The 22,099-nt window shown below is 44.7% G+C and overlaps 1 protein-coding gene across 2 annotated transcripts in view; it reads right to left on the bottom strand.

The window, feature by feature from the left end:
• Window positions 1-7,207, bottom strand: part of BUB1B (BUB1 mitotic checkpoint serine/threonine kinase B) — a 48,349-nt gene extending 41,142 nt beyond the window's left edge. For both annotated transcript variants that reach the window (XM_038580030.1, XM_038580031.1), the window contains exons 1-2: window positions 6,938-7,207; window positions 3,491-3,637 (exon numbers count right to left, since the gene is read on the bottom strand). In XM_038580030.1, coding sequence (XP_038435958.1) covers window positions 3,491-3,637; window positions 6,938-6,972 — 182 coding nt within the window. In that variant the 5' untranslated portion in view covers window positions 6,973-7,207. The remainder of the gene's footprint in view (window positions 1-3,490; window positions 3,638-6,937) is intronic.
• Window positions 7,208-22,099: the final 14,892 nt, after the last annotated feature.

The raw sequence follows: 22,099 nt of genomic DNA, 5'->3' as shown, positions 1-22,099 counted from the left end.
CCGAAGGCAGATACTTAATCGCTGAGCCACCCAGGCATCCCTGATGTAAGCATTCTAATGACTACTACTAATCTCCTGACAATATGTGAGAAGGAGGATCATCTGTTCCTGGACCACAGCTGACAGCAGGTAAGTGAAACTGAGGAAAATGAAACCACAAATCAAGTGGGACTACCGTAGAACCTATTTTATTAGGTTAATTACTCTTAGTATAAAGTGTTTAGACATAATAAGTACTCAATAAATGATAGCTACTGTTTTATATGCATACGATAGGGTTGAACAAATGAAACACATACACACAAATGGATAGAAATAAGAATTTTAAAGTAAAATTCCATGGGTAACATTAGTCAGAGAAGAGTAATACCATATATACTTTGGGGAGTGCTTCAAAGAATGCGTGAAATTTGATTTTGTAAAATGCTGGGAAAGGCACGCTAAGATTAAGTTAAGATTGAGGGTTCCCTGGGTGGCGCAGCGGTTTGGCGCCTGCCTTTGGCCCAGGGCGCGATCCTGGAGACCTGGGATCGAATCCCACGTCGGGCTCCCGGTGCATGGAGTCTGCCTGTGTCTCTGCCTCTCTCTCTCTCTCTCTCTGTGACTATCATAAATAAATTAAAAAAAAAAAAAAAAAAAGTTAAGATTGACCAGTTCGAATACAGGGGAAGTACTTAGTAATAAACCACAATTGAGATAAATGTTTCATCAATAAAAACTGTATAAAGGGTTATATATTTTTTAAAGATTTATTTATTTATTCATGAGAGACACAGAAAGAGAGGCAGAGACACAGGTGGAGAAGCAGACTCCATGCAAGGAACCTGAAGTGGGACTTGATCCCAGGAATCTGGGATCAGGCCCTGAGCCAAAGGCAGACGCTCAACCACTGAGCCACCCAGACATCCCCAAGGTTATATTTAATACAAAGAATTATAAAATAGTTTCTGACACAAAGGAATTTATACTCTAATAAGAAAGACAAAGTATAAAAAGGGAAAATTAACAATACAAAGCAGTATAGTATATATAACAATTGCCAAGAATGGATAGTTAAAGGCTTTGATAGGTCAAAAGGAGGTATCACAGAAGTGGTGTCAGAAGGTGGAATTCTGAAAGAACCACAAAATTTGAAAGAAGTATGGAGTTTTTCAAGATTTCCAAGAAATCAGCATTGAATAAAGTTGTAAAAGTGGGAGTTTATCCAGAGGAAATATAGCTGTAAGATACAGTTAGTATTATGAATAAAGGGAGATAGGCATAGTAAGGTACTAACCTTGCTATGCTATACATACATACATACAAACATACAAAACTGTGGTCCAGGAGCAGATGATCTTCCTTCTGACATACTGTCAGGAGGTCAGTAGTAGTCTAACACTATGTTAGAATGCCTACTGGAGAAGCAGCTCATGTTTTTTTCTTTTTTTTTTAAAGATTTTTATTTATTCATGAGACACACACAGAGAGAAAGAGGCAGAGACACAGAGGGAGAAGCAGGCTCCATGCAAGGAGTCCGATGTGGGACTTGATCCTTGGTCTCCAGGATCACACCCTGGGCTGAAGGCGTCGCTAAACTGCTGAGCCACCGGGGCTGCCCGCAGCTCATGTTTTGATGTAAATTTAAAGACTTTGGGCACCTGGCTGGTTCACTCAGTAGAGCGTATGACTCTTTATCTCAGGGTTCTGAGTTCAAGCTCCACGTTAGGTGTAGAGATTACTTTAAAAACTTTAAATTAAAAATAAAGACTTTGGGTTCCATCTGCTCAGCCACTACTGATTCTTTAATTGGAGAGTATGTTGAATATGGTAATTAAAGATATCAAAAAGATCAACTGAATAATATTTATGAATAAAATAAATTAGAAAATGAACCACAACTATGAAGCTAATAATATTTAAGCATGAGATAATGAGGGGATTACCTGCAGAAATGGTGAAAAAATCTAAGACACTACTGATAAAAACCAGTAATCCTTAAATATATCTATATATATAATGTAATCCAACCAAAATCTCACAAACCTCTTTTCTAGAAACTGACAAGATGATTTTGAAATTTGTCTGGGGGCATCTCAGGTGGCTCAGGGGTTCAGCGCCACCTTCAGCCCAGCATGTGATCCTGGAGTCTGGGGATTGAGTCCCAGGGCAGGCTCCCTGCATGGAGCCTGCTTCTCCCTCTGCCTTGTGTCTCTGCCTCTCTCTCTCTCTCTCTCTCTGAATAAATAAATAAAATCTTAAAAAAAAAAGAAAAGTGGAAACACTAGTATAATGTCACAGAAACCAGGAAGAAGAATTAAGAATAGAACATCACCATCTTTAAAATAAAACTCAATGCTTTTAAAGATCCAATGAGATGGATGAGGATATTCATTACATTACAACCCAAAGTTTTGATGATTTGCCTATGATGGTGAAATTTTTTTGAGATTAAAGGTAGAAACAGATGCTGTAGTTCACGTTTTTGAAAAAAAGTATATTTATCAAAACGTGTTAGTCAAAGGAAAGCAAGTTCTGCAGGTCCACTTAAATAACATAATACAGTTGACCCTTGAACAACATGGGTTTGAACAACATGGGTCTACTTATACGTGGATTTTTTTTTTCCCCAGTACATAGTGTACAGTACCCTAAGTTATATTTTCTCTTTATGATTTTCTTAACAACATTTCCGTTTCTGTAGCTCACTTTATTGTAAGAATACAGTACATGATACATATAACATACAACATATGTGTTAACTGTTTATATTATCAGTAAGGTTTCCAGTCAACCATAGGCTTTTAATATTTAAATTTTTGGGGAGTCAAAAGTTACATGTGGATTTTCTACTGCACAGGGGGTTGGCACCCTGTGCCAACCTGGTTAACCTGGTTAACCCCTGGGTTGTTTAAGGGCCAACTATACTATTTTTCAGCTTTCTTTTTCCAGACTTCACTGAATCATTCATGAGAAACTTTCTAGTATAAATTTAATTTCTTAGGTTTATATTTTCTTTGGAGATCACAATTTCTTTTTGGCATATTCTGGAAAATGCTTTCCTAGAAAGTTAAAAATTGAGTAAACATACAAGATAGCAGATCCTTTCTTCCTTGGTACTCAGAATCCAAGGAAGCAATTTCTTTAAGTTATTACTATTAAAGAGTTAGTCCTATTTAGGGATCCAGCATGACATAATACTTTTGATAAATATTATTTAACATGACACTTGCTTTACTTTGCTTCTTATTGTCCCCTGAGATCTGTTTCTACTGATACGAGAGTCTGGTTGCTCCATAATGAAATGAAATCCTATAGCTCTTATTCTTAAGCATACTCAAGGAGATCTTTAGGCAGCTGCTGTATGATGAAAAGCAAGTGGGGAACAGATTCTCACACTATCAATTTTTGAAAAGTACTTCTTATGCCAATCTGCAAAGATCCACATCTACATTACCAACCATAGCTGGGGATGAATGATGACAGGTTGACATCCCACCATCCTACATACCGTTTCTGTTGCTGAAGAGTAGTGTTAGAGGCAGATTCTTGCTGTGCCAATGCTCCCTGAAGTGTGGACATTATCCGCCCCTGCCTTAATGGCTGGACATTTTCTTTACTCAGCTCCCACTCATCTCCCTCCAACAACATGGCTCCACTGTGAAAAGAGAAACAAAAGTAAATTTTATACTTACATGTATATATATACTTATACATATTATTATATCACTAGATTATTGTAAATGTTTTCAAAAGTGATTATTCATGATTTTTGGGCAGAATGTGGTGGGTGGGTATGTTAGTAGTGTTCACATACTCCCAGGTGTCTCAGCATTTTGGTGACCTGGTTTCCAAGTTTATGGCTATTGTATTGCCTAACAGAAGAGAGAATGTAACTAGGGTAATATGGACAGTTATAAGAATAAAGTTCAAGGCAGGAAGAAAAGACAGAGAAAAAATCATAAATTTGGTAAGGTCGATAAAAAGCAGTTCTAGGTTTACCATTAAATCCATCAGCTCATTTAGTTTAAAATTAACAAAGTGGGGGCACCTGGGTGGCTCAGTTGGTTAAGTATCCAACTCTTGATTTCAGCTCAGGTTGTGATCTCAGGGTTGTGGGATGGAGACCCCACATTGGGCTCTGGGCTCTGCACTCAGCATGGAGTCTGCTCGTCCCTCTCCCTCTGCTCCTCCCCCTACTTGTGTGCTTGAACTCTCTCTCTCAAATAAGCAAATAAATAAAATCTTTAAAAATATTAGCAAATAGTTTGTCAGACTAATATCCCATGTTTCAAGTGATGACTTAAAACTGAAATTTATATGTGTATATAGGTAGCACAGAGCAGAAGCAGAAAAAGTACAATTTACTGGTCACAACTGGTTTTCCCATTTCTATCAAGCCTATTGATGGGGAAATTCTCACAAGTTTTTTGGAGGCAAGCACCATATGGGGCATGTGCTCTGAACTTTAGAGCTCTGCAATTGTCAGATAGAAGCCTACTTCTGGCTGAGAAACAGTATCTCTGGGCTTAAAACAGAGAAAGAGACAGGCAATAATCTTCAAAATAAAGTGAAAGCAAGCTAGATGAGAGCTGAAAACTTTCAAGAAAGTAAACTGTAAGTGAATAATAATTTAGGTTGTAACTACTCACATCTTTTTAACTATATTGTGTGGATCTTATAAATATAAGGGCCTTGGTCATTTATTTTCACATCCCCAAGGTCTAATATAAGATCTGACATGAGTAAGCACCTAATAAATGTTTGCTGAGTTCATCTGAATTTCTTCTCTTAATCTTGAAATAGCAATTAAACTACCTCAGCTAATGTCCCAAACTGAGCTGTGACTGCTCCCCTCCCATCTTGCTCCTCCCTCTTGCCTCCTTCCAGACCTGCTCCTCCTAGTCTTCCTTCCTCTCAAATAAATGGCAATTTTGTTTTTCCAGTTGCTCAAGCCAGAAATCTCAGTGCCAATCTTGACACCTCTCTCACTATCCCCCCCACCACCCAGTCACTTGGCAAATCCTGTTGGGTCTACCTCCAAAATAGACTCAGAATTTTTTTTTTAGATTCAGAAATTAATCTTTTATCATCTCCACTGTTTTTTTTTCTTTTATTTTTAAGATTTTATTTATTCATTTATGAGAAACACACACACACAGAGAGGCAAAGACAGAGGCAGGGGAAGAAGCAGGCTCCATGCTGGGAGCCCAATGTGGGACTCATCACCAGACCACGGGATCACACCAAGCCACCCAGGCGTCCCTATCTCCACTGTTTCTTGCCTCACTCAAGCTACCATCTTCTCTTGCCTGGATTATTTCAATAACCTTATAACTGGTATTCCTGCTTTTATCCTTTTCTGCCTTAGTCTTTTCAACACTGCAGCTAGTGATTCTATTTAAACGCATGTCAGATCATGTCTTTCCTCTGCTCAAAACCTTCCACTGACTTTCAAACAGAGTAGAAGCCAAGTCCTTACATTGTCTGCATCCTCACCTTTACCTCATCCTTCACTTCCTTTTACTCTTCTGGTTCACTTGGCTCCAGCAACTTGCCAGGTGCAGCTCCCTCCCCCAACTCTCACCCTCAAATCTCTGTACTTCCCCCAGATATGTGCATGACTAGTCTTGAGTTTCCTTCAAGTCTTCACCCAAATGACACCTTCTCAGTGAGGCCTCCTGTTCAAAACTATCTAAAATTGCACCAATCCTCCTACTCCCCATCGTTTTAGTTCTTTTCATACCAACCATCTCACTTTTAGTTTATTGATCTTGTTTATTGTCTGTTGCTCCCACCCCAGATCTTAAATTTCACAAGGGCAGGGATTTTTGCGTCTTTTGTTCATTTGCCATATCTAGTGCTTAGTAGGTGGTCAATGAATATTTGTTGCATAAGCTAAAGAGTTCTCCACATGGCATTTATCTAAGTTTTGTGTACCCCATAGTGAAAACGTATACCTCAGGGCACCTGGGTAACTTAGTAGGTTAGGCATCTGACTTGGCTCAGACCATGATCTCAGGGTCCTAGGATGGATCCTCCCCCAGGATTCCCCCTCAGCGGGGAGTCTGCTTGTCCCTCTGCTCCTCCCCCCTCTCATGCTCACAGCTCTTTCTCTTTCAAATAAATAAATAAAATATTAAAGAAAATGTATAATATATATGGAACTCCAACCTAGAAGAACTGATATGTATTTATATAAAGAAAAGCAGCACACAGGCAGAGAAGGGCTTTTTATATTTCTAATTATACCACTGACATGGAAGGACCTACCATTTGCTTGGCACTTATTTGGAGGCAGTCACTTTCCACATAGTTTTAATTTATCAACATTTTCTATATTTTTAAAAAAAGAAAACTGTGATTTTATTTACGAGATTACTGATTATATCATGATTTCAATACTTAAGTAGTAACTTACTATATCTCCGCTATGTTCTTTTCAAAAAAATTTTAATTTAAATTCAATTTAATTAACATATATCGTATTAGTGATTGCAGGGGTAGGGTTTAGTGACTCATCAGTTCCATATAACACCCAGTGCTCATTACATCAAGTGCCCTCTTTAATGCCCATCACTCAGTTACCCCATGCCCCCCCCCCCACCAGCATTTTCCATATTAGGTCCAAGGTCAAAGAGTTCCCAAATGGCTGAGCTGAGATTCACAGATCACATTACAAATTCCAAATTCTTTGCACTATCGGGGTCGCAAAGCCTCCTTTGCTTTGAAGCTGCGTGCAATCCGGGTTCTCACGTGCCCTCACCCCACTGAATTCGATGCTAACCCCGTCTTCACCTCCACCCCTTGCGTGGGACTCCAGCAGGAAGGGGACCCCGGCCGGGCTTCTCTTCTCCCGACAGTGTTCCTCTGGACTGATCTGAGCCGAGCCTCTGTCGCCGGCTAAACGTTCGGGTCTCGCGGGCACAGCTCCCCGCAGCTCTTCTTGCGTACCTACCTCAGAGCATCCCCTTCCTTCTTCATCGCCGCCATCCTGCATTCCCGGTTGGAGCCCTCGTCCTGCCGCAGACCTTTCTTCAGGGCCGCAGACCGCCTGAGCTTTCTTCTGCTACCTGCCCTTAAAGATAACGAAGCGACCAGAGAGACAAAGGTTTGCCCCTGACTCCTTGGCAAACCAGCCACCTCCAACCCTCCAAGTTTCAAATTTAACGGTCCCGCGCGTCGGACGTGAACACGCCCCTCCGCCCCTTTGTACTCGCGTCTCTCTCGCTCTCTCTCGCTCTCGCGCGCTCTCTCCACCCCCCCCCAAGGCATTCTGGGGCTTGTAGTTTATCTCGGGGTTTAGTCCCCACTGTCGTGATGCATAATGGGAGTTGTAGTTTCCCGGGAGTTTGTGGCTGCCCAGTACGCCCCGGTTGAGGCGGGGTCAATTCTCTGCAAGAGCTCTTCTAAATTAGGGCCAGTCTCTGAACCGAGGGAGGGACACCGCAAGCACTAGAATTTCTTTGCTGTTTTGAACATAGAGAGTTATCTTTGAGTGCTTGCACTTGGCTTGACTCTTCTTGGATGGCTGGCCAGACTGATCACCCTTTGCTGTCTGCCTCGAGTTGCTCAAGAGTCCAGAGTTCTTAGGACACTCTGACCCACTGTTTCCTGCCTAACTTGTGAATTCAGAAAAACTGGACCCCAGTTCTGTGAAAATCGTACCAAATGTACAACCTTAGGCAAAGCCACGTAGTCTCTGAACTTCAAATTTCTCATCTATAGTGTGAGGTATTTCCTTTCTCCTGCCCAGTCCACAGGCAGAAAATACAGCTATGAATCGGTTCCCAGGGTTTGGCGTCTTTTCCCCTTCAGGACACCAGCCTCCAGGGGCACTCAGTCCCAGTTCCAGTTTCTTGAGGAAGAAAATATAGTGGGCTCAGTTGTAGCCAGGGGAGCAGTCTTTTGAACAAACCCAGGTACAAGGGAATTCTCCTCTCTTGAACTTGGGGGGAAGAGGAGAGTGAGAGGTAGCCCAGAGAGGGGAGCTGGGGGTAGGTATTTACTACTTCTTATCTCTCAATTCTCAGATTTCTCCACCATTTTTTAAAGATTTTATTTTTTTAAAGATTTTTATTTTTTAAGATTGTATTTATTTACTCACGAGAGACACACACAGAGGCAGAGACACAGGTAAGAAGCAGGCTTCATGCAAGGAGCCCGATGCAAGATTCGATCCTGGGATTCCAGGATCATGCCCTGGGCTGAAGGCGGCACTAAACCGCTGAGCCACCCGGGCTGCCCTTAAGATTTTATTTTTAAGTAATCTCTACCCTCAACGTGGGGCTTGAATTTACAACCCTGAGATCAAGAGTTGCAGGCTTTACCGACTGAGCCAGCTGGGTGCCCCTCCACCATGTTTTCATACTGTGTAAGCTCTTTCTTCCACATCATCAGGATTCTTGATTGCAGTGGAATGGCAATCCAACTCAAACTGACTTCCTCAGAAAAGGGAGTTTATTGGCTCATATATAAAAGACTTCAGGTGATACTTAGCCCAGGACTCATGTGGTATCACCAGGACTGGGATCCTCCCCATTTCTCACCTCTGCTTGTCTTTGTGTTAGTTGGTTGTCATTCTCCACTGAGTAAACAGCTGCAGGACTTTGTCCTTCCAGGTTCAAAGTTCAGACTCAGAAGTCACTTTCATTTGCCATTTCTCCCCAGTCACTGGAACTAGCAGATTCAGGGCTCTAATCCTTCAGACCCAAGTCATGTGTTTCATCTTGGGAGAAAAGAGGGGAAGGAGTAGTTCCCCACAGGAAATTTTGGTTTCTCTTTACTTCTGAATCCTTTATATCCAGGAAGACCTCCTATATTATAGGAGAGGTGATATGTGGGATTCTCTCTCTGGCTCACTTATTTATTTATTTAGTATTTATTTATTTATTTTTGAATTTATTTATTTTTTAAATTTTTATGTATTTATTCATGAGAGATGCAGTGAGAGAGACAGAGGGAGAAGCAGGCTCCTCGCAGGGACCCCAGTGTTGGACTCGATCCCGATTCTGGGACTCCAGGATCACGCCCTGGGCTGATGGCAGGTGCTAAACTGCTGAGCTATCCAGGTGTCACACTCTCTGGCTCATTTTATCTCTCACCTCACACCAGTACTGACCTAGACCCTCATTTCCTTCCCCCAGGGTGTCCTGTTCACATCCACAGCTCCTTAATTTTGATTGCATCCTATGAACTATCTTGGAAAATGTAGCATTTGTTCTTTTGATTTCAACCTGGCTTTTGCCTAGTCAGCTGGGTGCTCCACAAACTGTGCTACAACATGGAATGCATTCAGGCTAAACTCTGCTTTTGTCACCAGAGAAGGGAGACAGGTTTCTTAAAAAGATGTGACCAAAAAAATAAAATAAAATAAAAAAAGTGACAGAAGGCGCGCTGTATGGTCTTACTGGGAACATGAGTTCTTGGGCTGGACTGTGGCTGAGCGGTGATGTGGGCCTCATTAGCACCCACTGATTATAAAGAAAGTCAGGATTAAGCTCATATACATTTCTGATCCAAAAAGGGTAAGACAGGGGCACCTGGGTGGCTCAGTCAGTAAAGCATCTGACTCTTAATTTTGGCTCAGATCACGATCTCATGGTCGTGGGATCGAGGCCCACGTCGGACTCTATGCTCAGTGTGGACTGTGTTTCAGACTCTTTCTCCTTCCCCCTCTGCCCCTCCCCACTCGTGTGCTCTCTCTCTCTTACAAATAAATAAAAATCTTAAAAAAAAAAAAAAAAAGATGGGACTCCTGGGTAACTCAGAGGGGGAGCGTCTGCCTTTGGCTCAGGCCATGATTCCGGGGTCCAGGGATCGAGTCCTGCATCCGGCTCCCCAGAGGGAGCCTGCTTCTCCCTCTGCTTATATCTCTGCTACTCTCTGTGTATCTCTCGTGAATAAACAAATAAAATCTTAAAAAAAAAAAAAAGGAAAGAAAAGAAAAGAAAAGAACAAAGAGGTTAAGACAGAGGCTCGGCCTGAGTACTTCAATGTGCCGAGCATGGGAGGGACACAGAAAGATGTGCACCGTGAACCAGACACAGCTCTTGTGCTCTAGTAACTTCAGGTTGGTGGGAGAGACAGACAAACAAACAGGCAATTTCAGTGCCATGCTGCCACAGCCAGAGGTAAATAAACACAGGGGGCCCTGGAGGCACATAGGAGGACCTTCCAGCCCAGGCCTGGGGGAGAGGAGGAGGTCAGGGCAAATTTCGTAGAGAAGGTGGTCAAGTTGAAAGGTAGGGAAGATCAGGCACAAAGTATTGAGCACAGCCACACAGGCTGTGTCGTGGCTAATGTTTTTCTCTGGTATGTGTCCACTTCCTCTCCATTCCCCACTCTCTCCACTGACTTCCTGCACCCAGGGCTTACCCCTTTCCACCTCCATGTCGGCCCATCTAAACTTGCCTCTACTGTGTGCTGCTCTCTCTCACCTAGCTATCACATTCAAAACAGGAACTAAGTCACCGAAGATGTTAATGACAGTTCATGCTTTACTGCGGTGTTTTCCACATCACGTTCTAAGATGCTAGTAGATGTTACAGGGCAATAAAGGTTTGGTTTTCAAATAAGTTCTTGAAATGCTGACTTAAGTGGGTATCTTTATCTAAAGGCCCCCTCAAGTCTTTAATATGCCAAAGCACACTATGAAGCTCTAAGGGAAGGAGTATTTTAGTTTTCTATTGCTGCCATCACAAAATACCACAAACTTGGTAGCTTAAAACAACACAGGTTTATCATCTTACCAGTTTGGTAGGTCAGAAGTTTAATTCAAGCCACACTGGGTTAAACATGGTGTTGGTAAGGAGGCACCTGGATGGCTGAGTGGTTGCACGTCTGCCTTTGGTTTCCGGCGTGATCCTGGGGTCCTGGGATCCAGTCCTGCATCGGGCTCCCTGTATGGAGCCCACTTCTCCCTCTGCCTGTGTCTCTGCCTCTCTCTCTCTTTCTCTCTCTGTGTCTGTCATGAATAAATAAAATTAAATCTTTAAAAATAAAAACAAGAACATGGTGTTGGTAGAACTGTGTTGTTTCTGGAAGTCCTTGGGAGAATTTGTTTTTTCCCCAATTTTTAGAAGCATTCACAAGTATTCTTTCATTTGTGGCCTCCTTCCTTCATCTTCAAAGCTAGCAACACAGTCTCTGTCTGATTTGGCTTCTGTCACCACATCTCTTTCACTGATCACAGGGAAATCTCTCTGCTTTTAAGGGCTCATGTAATTATATAGGACCCAACCAGGTAATCCAGGCTAACCTTTCTATCTCAAAGTCCCGAATGTTCATCACATCTGCCAAGTCCCTTTCTCCACAGGTTCCATGGATTAGGACATGGACATCTTTAGGGACCTATCACAGGAGGTTCTAGAACATGTTGGTGTCTCTGAAATCATTTGACCACACTTTTCACACATCTTTCAGAACAGATTTTTGAGCTCTTTGTATTCTAATGGCCAGCCCCAGGAGAAGAAAATTCAAAAAGGAATAAATCTTAATGGTGGAATTCCAAGCACAGTGGCCACAGGTAACATTTAGGACTAATAAGCCCCATGTTTTTACACATTTGCTTTACATACAAAGCCATACTTATCTGTATTAGTGACTGTTAAAGGAATTTTGTTGCCAGAAAATCTATGATCTTTTCCTTGGTCTTGTGGAGATGTGTGTGCGCTTGATTATCAAAGGCTGATTTCCCCCAACTTTGCTTCCATGGATGATATGAAATCCTACTTTAGCAGGCTAACTACAGCAAAGATGAAAACCCTTGGGTCTCCAGGGAACCCTTGGATGGCCTGATTGTTTACTGTGCAACCACAAGAGGAAGGAGGGACTATCTAAGGGTGGGAGGAAGATCAAGAGAAACTGAATGGGGGTGTGTATCTTCGGGGCCTGAAGGAGACCACATCTAGGAAAGCAGTGTCACCATGCTGGCCTCCACCCCAGCAACAGATCAGCCAATCAGGGCAGCAGCTGCATCTTGTCTTTACCAGTGATGAGGTGTCTCGAGGTAGAACCAGTGAGGAGGCCTAATAATCCAAACCATCTTGTGTTTGCAGGAGAAAGGGAGGTGAAGGGTGAAAAGATTCAGTAGCCCAGGGCTGGGGGGACTCCTGCTGCTACCCAGTTGCATCTCACAGTAGCTGTTGCTGACAGGGTATGAGGGAACCCTCCAAGAAACTGGACTTCTCTCTCTCCAATTCCATGGAAACTCTTTTTTTTTTTTAAGATTTTATTTATTTATTCATGAGAGACACACAGAGAGAGAGAGGCAGACACAGGCAGAGGAAGAAGCAGGCTCCATGCAGGGAGCCCGATGCAGGACTTAATCCTGGGACTCCAGGATCACGCCCCCAGCCAAAAGCAGGCGCCAAACCGCTGAGCCACCCAGGGCCCAGGGATCCCAGGAAACTCTTTTCTGAACTATGTTTCTGCTTTTCTGCATAAGTACCATACTTTTCATGGGTCTTCTCAAACCACTGGAAATGGCCTACCTCAGAATTTCCACACTGATTTATGCAAAAAATATGTATGCCAAACGAGGCAATACCAGTTTTCAACTTCCTGCATCTGGCAGAAAAAAAAAAAAAAAGGTCAGAATGGACCATAAACTGAGAACAGAAGTAATCATATGGCAGGGCTGTTAAGAAACATGGTAAGGGGTACTTGGGTGGCCCACTGGTTGAATGTCTGTCTGCTTTTGGCTCAGGGTGTGATCCTGGGGTCCTGGGATCCAGTCCCATATTGGGCTCTCCACAGGGAGCCTGCTTCTCCCTCTGCCTGTGTCTCTGCCTCTCTCTCTATGTCTTTCGTAAATAAAAAATAAAATCCTAAAAAAAAAAAAAAAGAAAAGAAACAGGTAAGATGCAGAGCTAAATAAGCTATGTATTCTGCTGGTTATCTACTATCAAGAAGTGAAACATGGCAGATAATAATTTATCATGGTGAGCATTGTTCAGTGTACAGAGTTGTCTAATCATTATGTTGTACACCTGAAATGAATACAACATATGTTAAGTATATTTCAATAATAATTTTTTAAGTTAAAAATGAATGAATGAATGAATGAATGAATAATCTATGTAGCTAATAAGAAGTACACTTTTGGGCTGTTTTGCACTGGCGTTATCTTCACTAGAGTTCTGTGCTCCAGGAAGGTCTTAGAGAACCTGAGAGTTCCCAAATATTCATCACTATGCTCAATTTACACATGAGGTGATCCAAACTCAAGGAAGTAAAGTGATGATGAGAGTCATCCATGAGAATAGATCTGAACGTCACCTTCTTGCTTCAAGGTCACTGCTCTGGGTGCCACAAGCCTCAGCTCAAAATTAAACAATTTAATTTTTTTTCAATTAAATTTTTTTAAAAGATTTTATTTTTTCATGAGAGACACACACACACAGAGAGAGAGAGAGAGAGAGGGGCAGAGACATAGGCAGAGAGAGAAGCAGGCTCCATGCAGAAGCCCTACGTGGGACTTGATCCCGGGTCTCCAGGATTATGCCCTGGGCCAAATGCAGGTGCTAAACCGCTCAGCCACCCAGGGATCCCCTAAACAATTTAATTCTAATGTTTAATAAACTTCAGCTTCTGGCTGCCACATTCTGGGGGAGGGCCAAATTCAGGGTTACCCAGCATCATATGGGAGCCTCTGTTCACTCCAGTGTGTGATATATTTCCCCAAAACTGTTGGGTGGGGCCCCTGGCAGGCAGTCTGGTTTGCCTTTGAGTAAGAGGAACTGTGGAAGCAGGAGTGTTGCCCATGGGCTCAGAGGGAACTGGAATGGGGAGAGCCACTAGATATTTATCCTGGACAGTAACCCTTCCCTGACCTGATCCTAGGGATTCCTGGGCTTATAGAGAGAGCACTGCCATCATTTCTCAAGTGCTGATGACATAGCCACGCTCCAGTGTCTCAAAGATTGGCCATTCTGAGAACACTGGGGTGGAGGAGGGAGGGGGTAACTCAGGCCTGGACATCCACATCCTCTCAGCAGGGTGAAATATCCTCCAGTGGCCCTCAGAGGTAGAGCCATCAACTAGGGAAATGAAGCAGGAAAGGAAGAACGTGGCAGAAACTGGGTGGTGACCGTGGGGAAGACTCATTGGTGAGCACAAGAGCTCTGCAAAATACCCAGATCACCTAGGGGAGGCTGAATCAGGGGGGCTGAATCAGGGCCACATATACAGTTGTACAAACTATGCCATGCCCAAGAGTGCCAGTTCAGAGGCACAAATGGGACATTTTTTTCCTGCATTGCTCACTCAGAGGAGGCACTTCTAAAAGTTCTTCTGCTCAGAGAGGCCTCCTTTTTCTAATTCATAGAAAGCACGGAGTAGGCTTGCTGTGGTCCTGGGCCTGGCAGTTTTATGGAAGAACCAGTAGAGTCTTCATCACTTGTGTTCATGTGGCTGTCTCTCCTTATTTGAGGAGGTGGTGATCCCATGATAGGTGAACAACAATTGAGATGGTTCTTGGCAGGGCCAAGCAACATGGGAAAACTGACAGGGAGAAGGGGTGGCTGGGGGTGGGTATGCCAGTGCTCCTATTGCTTCTCTGCCAGCCAGGCTTCCTTACTCCCTCTCTCAGATGTTATCTCCTGGGGCCCAGTGCAGATGGTAGAAAGTTTGCTTCTGACATTCTGAGAGGCCCAGTGCTCTGCACTGCTCTTCCAGGGAGAGGCCAGAGGTCAGCGACCCGCGGGCTGGGAGAGGATGGGATGTTTGGAAACAGCTTAGTTTGGCTAAATGTGGGAGCTAACATGGAAATGTTTGAATCGCACCGTTAGAAGCTGACCATGGCTAGAAGTAGGATGATTCAGAGAAGAATTAAATGAGGTGACAAGCTATTTGGCCTCTGTTCCCACCTCTACCTTTCTCTGTCCCAGCCTTTCTTTTTTGACCTTGTCTGATGATACGGGTCCTCCCCAGGATTGGCCAACATTCTTCTTTTCTTAATTCTGAGGGATGCCTGGGTACTCAGTGGTTGAGCATCTGCCTTTGGCTCAGGGCATGATCCCAGGGTCCTGGGATCAAGTCCTGCATCGGGCTTCCTGCAGGGAGACTGCTTCTCCCTCTGCCCATGTCTCTGCCTCTCTCTCTGTGTCTCTCATCAATGAATGAATAAATAAACAAAAATAAAACAATTCTGAGCCTTAATGCCAGTGGGAAACCTGAATTTGGGACCCTTCCTGACCAAATTTAGAGGAACTTTTCCCATATCAGAATCAGAGGCTCAATGCTAGGGTTGAATTTGCCATTGATGAGAAACCCAGTCTTTTGGGCCAGGACAGAACCACAGTAGCTTCCCTTCTCCAGAGGTCTTCAGACACATTGCCTCCAGCAAGTTTCAATGCCTTTCTTTCAGCACAGGCTCCTAAACTGAAGCAGGGAGAAGATGCCCTGAGACAGGCCAAGTCAGAAAAAAACACATCTTCCCTGAAGAACCAAAAGACTGAAGTGGACTAGCCTGATCCCGTTTCTGAGTTTCCATGCAGGCTCCCCATGAGGAGTTAGAGACAGTGGTGAGCATCATGAGAGCAGGAGCAGGGACAGATGCCAGCTGCGTTTTCATGGGGGGACCCGCAGCATTTGAGAGGCTGGCTTCTGCCTGCTGGGTGATGGACGGCACGAATGGACAGACAGTGGATGGTATTAACCGTCCAATGGGCTGTCACGGGGATGACCCCACCACACAGGCAGGTCTGAGGGAGGTTGATTCCTCTAATCTGTGGGTTGCAGGTTCCTCCTCAACTGCGAACAAAGAGATGGATTTGCTGACTCCTCATGGCAGCCCAAGGCTCTGCCTCCCACAGCTCCACAGAGTCCCTTCCTGGAATGTAACCCTAAAGCAGGAGGTGGCAGTTCCTGCTCCTCATCAGATTCTCAGGACCTGGCCCAAGGCAGGTGCTCCATAAACACTGGTTAACTGAAAAACTGGCGGAAAGGAACAAAGGAGAATAGCGAACCCATGACCTCATTAGACCAAGCGCTCTCAAATGTCCTGAATTCTCTCAACAAACATTTATTGACTCTTCTGTGTCAGGTACTGTGCCGGACACCAGGGATATAAATAGGGGGGAAAAGGGACACCTGGGTGGCTCAGTGGTTGAGGGTCTGCCTTTGGCTCAGGTTGCGATCCTAGGATCTTGAGATCCATCCTGCATCGGGCTCCTTGCAGGGAGTGTGCTTCTCCCCCTGCCTCTGTCTCTGCCTGTCTCTGGGTCTTTCATGAATAAATAAATAAAATCTTTTAAAAAAGAAAAAGAGCACAAGTCCTGCGCCCAACAAAAATGGTCTATAGCATGGCAGCTTCTGAGCTATAACTGAATGTGGGCCTGGAGCTAGGGGAGCTGAAAAGACATTGCAGCCCCCACACCCCACCTGAGCCTGGGAGCTGAGAGAAGGGGAAGTCAGAAAGTGCTTCCATGAGGCATCTTGGAAAACGACTAGGAGTTACTGGAAGGAAAAGAAGGGCTTGGGCAGCCCAGGTGGCTCAGTGGTTTAGCACAGCCTTCAGCCCAGGGTGTGATCCTGGAAACCGAGACTGAGTCCCACATCGGGCTCTCCATATGGAGCCTGCTTCTCCCTCTGCCTGTGTCTCTGCCTCTCCCTCTCTCTGTGTCTCTCATGAATAAATAAATAAATAAAATCTTTTAAAAAAAAAGAAAGAAGAAAGAAAGAAAAAAAGAAAGAAAAGAAGGGCTTTCTAGCTAGAAGGAACAGCAGGTCTAATGCGGATTGGCAAGAGAGTGAGTGTTCTGGGTGTCTGTGGGGCTGCTGGGAGTCATGATGGTAGGAGCTTGGGGGAGGTGTGAGAACTGGCCGAGAAGGCCCTGACTCACCGTGCCTGGCAAACCAAGGTTGAAGGGTAAGCCCAGCACCTTCTGTTCCCACTGTAGGGCAGTGTCCAGCTGCAGCCTGGAAGCTGGCTCTCTCCCCTCTGGGGTGTCAAACTTCCCAACTATGCATGGAGCCACCTATTCTCTCAGCTCCGGGAAAGCCAGAAGATAGTCCCAGGTGAGAAAAGGGCAGGCAGGGCACAAAATGGGTACCTCCCTAATCCCACCTGGATGCATTCCCTTCAGCACCTCAGACATGCCTCTCAGATGCCAAGCTGTTTTCACTCACGTGCTCTATCCTGAGAAGACCATCCATCAAGGCTGCCAGGACCAGGGAACTGTCCCAGCTGGTCTAATCGGTTGGCTGCAGGTCACAGCTCCTGTCTCTCCCAGAGGGTTCCCTTGCTTCCCTCCTTGCTGTGCCCAGCTCTGACCTGTTCCCATTGTCCAGGGTGGCCAGTGGTCATCACTTGGCACCAAAGCCCTCCCACCTTGAGGATGTGAAGGGCACAGTGTTGTTTCCACTTCTGTATCTTTCCTTGCCTCCTGGATGTGTCTGCAGACTGAGGCACTCCTACCATCAGACAAAGTGCTCTCACTGTAGAAAACACTCTCCTGCTCCCCTCCCCAGAGGGCATCTGGAGGATGAGAGTATTTCTGAGTTGTTTAGAGGATAAGGAGCACTATAGCCATTTAGTAGGGATGGGCAGGGATGTTCTGCAAAGCATGGGACAAACCCACACAACAATGGATCATCCCACCCAAAATGGCAGTGACTTCCCCCACTGAGAAACACTGCGTCTGGGCCCACTGTTTTTCAGAGAAGCAGAATTCGTGTAGTCTCTGCAGTAGAGCCCCTCAAACTTCATGAATCACCTGGGGATCCTGTTGAAATGCAGATCTTGATGCAGCAGAACTGAGGTTTGGCCTGAGATTCTGCCTTTCTAATGAACTCCCAGGTGCTCCATTTGCTGCTTCAGGACCCCAGGCTGCATAGCAAGGCAGGTGGACAGCACAAATGTGCATGTATGTTCTCTTAGGACATTTGATCCACAAAATTTGTTGAACTGATATTGCCAAATATTTGCTTAGATTGATGGCTTTCAGTAGGAGTGATTTTTGTCTCCTCCCCTAGGAGACATTTTTGACTGTCACAACCAGGTGGGCAGGGGCAGGGGTGCTGCTGGCATCTAGTGGGTAGAGGTATGCTGCTAGACATCCTACAACAGACAGCATGGCCCCTCATGACAAAGAATGATCCAGACCAAAATGTCAGTAGTGCCAAGGTTAAGAAACCCTGACTTAGGTAAAATTTTAAAACAATGCGAAAAATATTTGTGCGCAATGTGACTTCACTGCAAGTTGGTCACCCCAGTCACAATGCCGTGAACACATGTCACTGACTGAGGCTCAGGCCTCTCTGAGCATGAACATGTCCAGCCAGTTAGAAATCAGAACTAGGTGTGCTCCCAGAAAAGAAACTCTTGTAGTAGTTGTGATACTTTATAAGCCCCGGAAATCAAATTTTAGAAAATCAATGGTGGGTAGTGGGGTGGCAAGGAGAAGCAATAGGATATATGAGGAACTCATAGGTAGACATGGCTCTGTCCATATTTTAGTTCTAATCCTTAGTGTTCATGGGTGCTTTTTTTTTTTTTTTTTTAATTTATTTGACAGCACAGAGGGAGAGTGGTAAGGAGAAGTAAACTCCCCGCTGAGCAGAGAGCCCGATGTGGGGCTCCATCCCAGGGCCCTGGCATCATGACCTGAGGCGAAGGCAGACTCTTAACCAACTGAACCACCCAGCACCCCCACGGGTGCATCTTAGATTATTTTGAAATAAATAATTAACTAAACACAAATAACCACAAAGGTGGGCCATGCCTGGATCAAAGAAGAGAGGCATGGGAGTGGGGTGGTGCTCTGAGTCTTGGCCAAGACCATGTCCCCATAGACCAAGGATTGTGGTTAATCCAATGTATCTGGGGTTAAAAAAAAAGCTAATTACTTAGGGTGAGTGATTAATAATAAAGTAATGCTGTTATACTCAGGGCAAAAATATCTGTGAGGGGGAGAGAACATGACAGGTTATGCAAAAAGACAAAAGTCGGTGCCCTGGGAAGAATGCCACTTGCATCGGGTCTGACTCTGCACACAGGCATTGTGGAGGGGGATCTGGCAGGCATGGAAGATAGGCCCTTCCCTCTTCTGTTCAGCTTAGGCCATGCAAAGGACCCTGAGGACAGTCCCATGGGCTGTCACAGTGGAAGGCCAATGGCTCCAGGCAGCATCACGACCACCAGCTGCCCAGAGGGGCCTCCCATCAGGCCCATTCCCACCACTGTGTCCCGCTGCGATCCACAGCTTGGCTCCTTGTGCTCTATCTGCTAGGCAGACAGAGACAATTGACATTTTCTCTGGTGGCTTGCTTTCTTTCTTTCTTTCTTTCTTTCTTTCTTTCTTTCTTTCTTTCTTAGATTTTATTTATTTATTCATAGAGACACACACAGAGAGAGAGGCAGAGACACTTGCAGAGGCAGAAGCAGGCTCCATGCAGGGAGCCGGATGTGGGACTGGATCCCGGGTCTCCAGGATCACGCCCCAGGCTGCAGGCGGCGCTAAACCGCTGAGCCACTGGGGCTGCCCTCTGGTGGCTTTCTGTGTCCCCACAATTCCCCACTGTCTTTTTGTCCCCAATATTTCAGTTATCCAGGCTCCTTGCCCCCTATTTCTCTCAGGATCTAAACTAGTCCCAGGGTACCTGGACAGTATACACCGTTTCAGACTTTCTTTCCTATCTATATCAAAACTTATCTCTCCTGTGCACCCGTCCCCAGACACTTCTCTCTGAGAGCAGGGAATTGTAAACACCAGAGAATTTTCCTCAGGAATGCCAGTGGGCTTTTTATACTGATAATCTCCCCCTTGTAGTGTCTGTGCATTTTGATGGGAGATACCTGAATAGCTAATGTCTTGATCCAAAGAAACAAGTCCAGAGGTAGGCCTTCTTCTGTGGTGGGAGTTAAAAATCAGCAAATGTCAGAATGAGAAGTCTTGGAGATCTTCCAGGGCAGCTCCCTCAGTTGACAGGTGAGGAACCAAGGTTCAGAGAATTTATTTGCCCAAGGTCACATGGCATCCTGGGGGCAAGACTCAGAGCACCACCCCACTCCTGTGCTTCTATTTCAATCTTTCACTTCATCATTCAGCCAACAAATCCTGTTTTTTTTTTTAAGTTGGCATATTTTTATTTTTATGTATTTATTTTTTTAAATATATTTTTTATTTATTCATGAGAGACCAGAGAGAGGGGGGGGGGGGGAGAGGGAGAGAGGCAGAGACATAGGCAGAAGGAGAAGCAGACTCCCTGACAGGATCCTGGTGCAGTACTCGATCCCAGGACCCCAAGATCACAACCTGAGCCAAAGGCAGATGCTCAACCACTGAGCCACCCAGGCGTCCTGCCAACAACACATCTTTATTGAGCATTGGCTATTGCATGCCAGGCACTAACCGGGCAGTGGGGTCATAAATAAGATGAGACTCTTGTCCCAAATCATCCCCTGTCAAGTGGGGGAAGACAGCTGGGTGGGAAAGGAAACTACAGTACGTATGGTGGAGTCAGTGACTGCACAGAAGTACTGTGTACAGCTTGGCCCCATGGAGGCGGGGAGAAGCTCTGAGGGGCTGTGGAGAACTTCCCAGAGCAGTTTTCTGACTGTGTCCAGGGCTTCTCCCCACGACTCTCACCGAAGGGAGAGCCCCAGACTGTCTTATGGACAGTGGATTTTTAACTCCCTTCCATCCCCATCCTCATCTTTCACCACAAACACTATACTGTCAGCCTCAGTTACCTATTCACAGTCACCTTGGGCGCAGGGGCATCCCAGGCCAATAACTTCACTGTAGCCGGCAGTATTCGTGGTTTACCCAACACCAACACTTCTTGCTGTCCTTTGCTAACAAGATGATTTCCTGCAATGGTGATGTGTCCTGTCTCAAGCAGTGGCTCACAAATTTCTCAACACATAATAATTCTTTTCCCCAGTCTCTCAGCTTCCCTTGTATCTGACAGTGGCCATATGATCTGGCTGTGACCCAAAAAGAAGTCTAGAGAGGATGGAGGTGGTAAAAACACACAGTTGGCCTGGCCCTTTTTGCCTTGCTTCCTAACTTAGAGAGAGATGTGACATCTGGATCTGGGCAGCCTCTTGTGACCATGAAGTGAAAGCAGGAGATAAAAGCCAATATGCTAAGGGAAAGCAGAATGGAAAGGCAGGAAGAACTGGCTGTGTGCATCATTGCACAGTTTGTCCTGGGAGGGAGAACAGTTCTAAGGAAAAGCAGCCATCTTGGGAAAGCTGATGAATGTGCCATTCCAAGGGGGACCATATTATCACATCTCATGATCATCAATCAGCTCCCCAAAATTCTAACCTTACTATGGATGCCAGGAAGCTGAAGGTGAATGAAGAACTGATCTTTGAGTTTCACCAGTCATTTGTTCTCAAGAATGTGAATCACAAATGGATTTGTACTAATATTTTTAGAGTGGCTTCCTATAATTTTCATTGACTACTTTGTATGTTGACTCTTAACCCTATTAACAGTTTTGTTGGATTTAAGAAAAATGTAAAGAGGGGCGCCTGGGTGGCTCAGTAGGTTAAGTGTCTGCCTTCAGCTCCAGTCATGATCTCAGGGTCCTGGGATGGAGCTCCCAGGCTCCCTACTCAACTCAGTATCTGCTTCTCCCTCTCCCACTGCCCCTCCCCCGCCAACTAGTGCTCTCACACCTTCTCTCTAAAATAAATAAATAAAATCTTTTAAAAAAAGAAAAATGTAAAGAGCATAACTTTCTGTTTTATTTTTGCTCAGGAGAGGTGAAATAAAAGAAAATGGATGGTTTCATTAAAAAGGAAAAAAAAATTGTCTAACCAACCTGGCACTGCTACCCCAAGACTTCTCATTATGTGAAGAAGAAGAAAAAACAAGCCCTGTCTTGTTTAAGCCACTATTTGTCAGGCTTCCTGTTACTTGCAGCAGAATTCTTTCCTAACAGAGACATCATCCTGTCCTCTCTGTTAATCAGTCAGGGTCCTAGCAGAAACCAGTGACACACTGTAAGTGAGATTTCATGGAGGGATAATGTACAAGGGCAGGGACAGGCTTAAAGGGGACCAATAAAAGATGGTGAAGTACTCAGGGACTAGCAAAAGTGGGAAGCTGCTATCCCTTCTTCTTCTTCTTCTTTTAAGATTTTATTTATTTATTCATGA

This window comes from Canis lupus, chromosome 30, assembly GCF_011100685.1.
Source record: "Canis lupus familiaris isolate Mischka breed German Shepherd chromosome 30, alternate assembly UU_Cfam_GSD_1.0, whole genome shotgun sequence".
NCBI lineage: Eukaryota > Metazoa > Chordata > Mammalia > Carnivora > Canidae > Canis > Canis lupus.
This window is presented reverse-complemented; position numbering and strand designations above follow the sequence as displayed.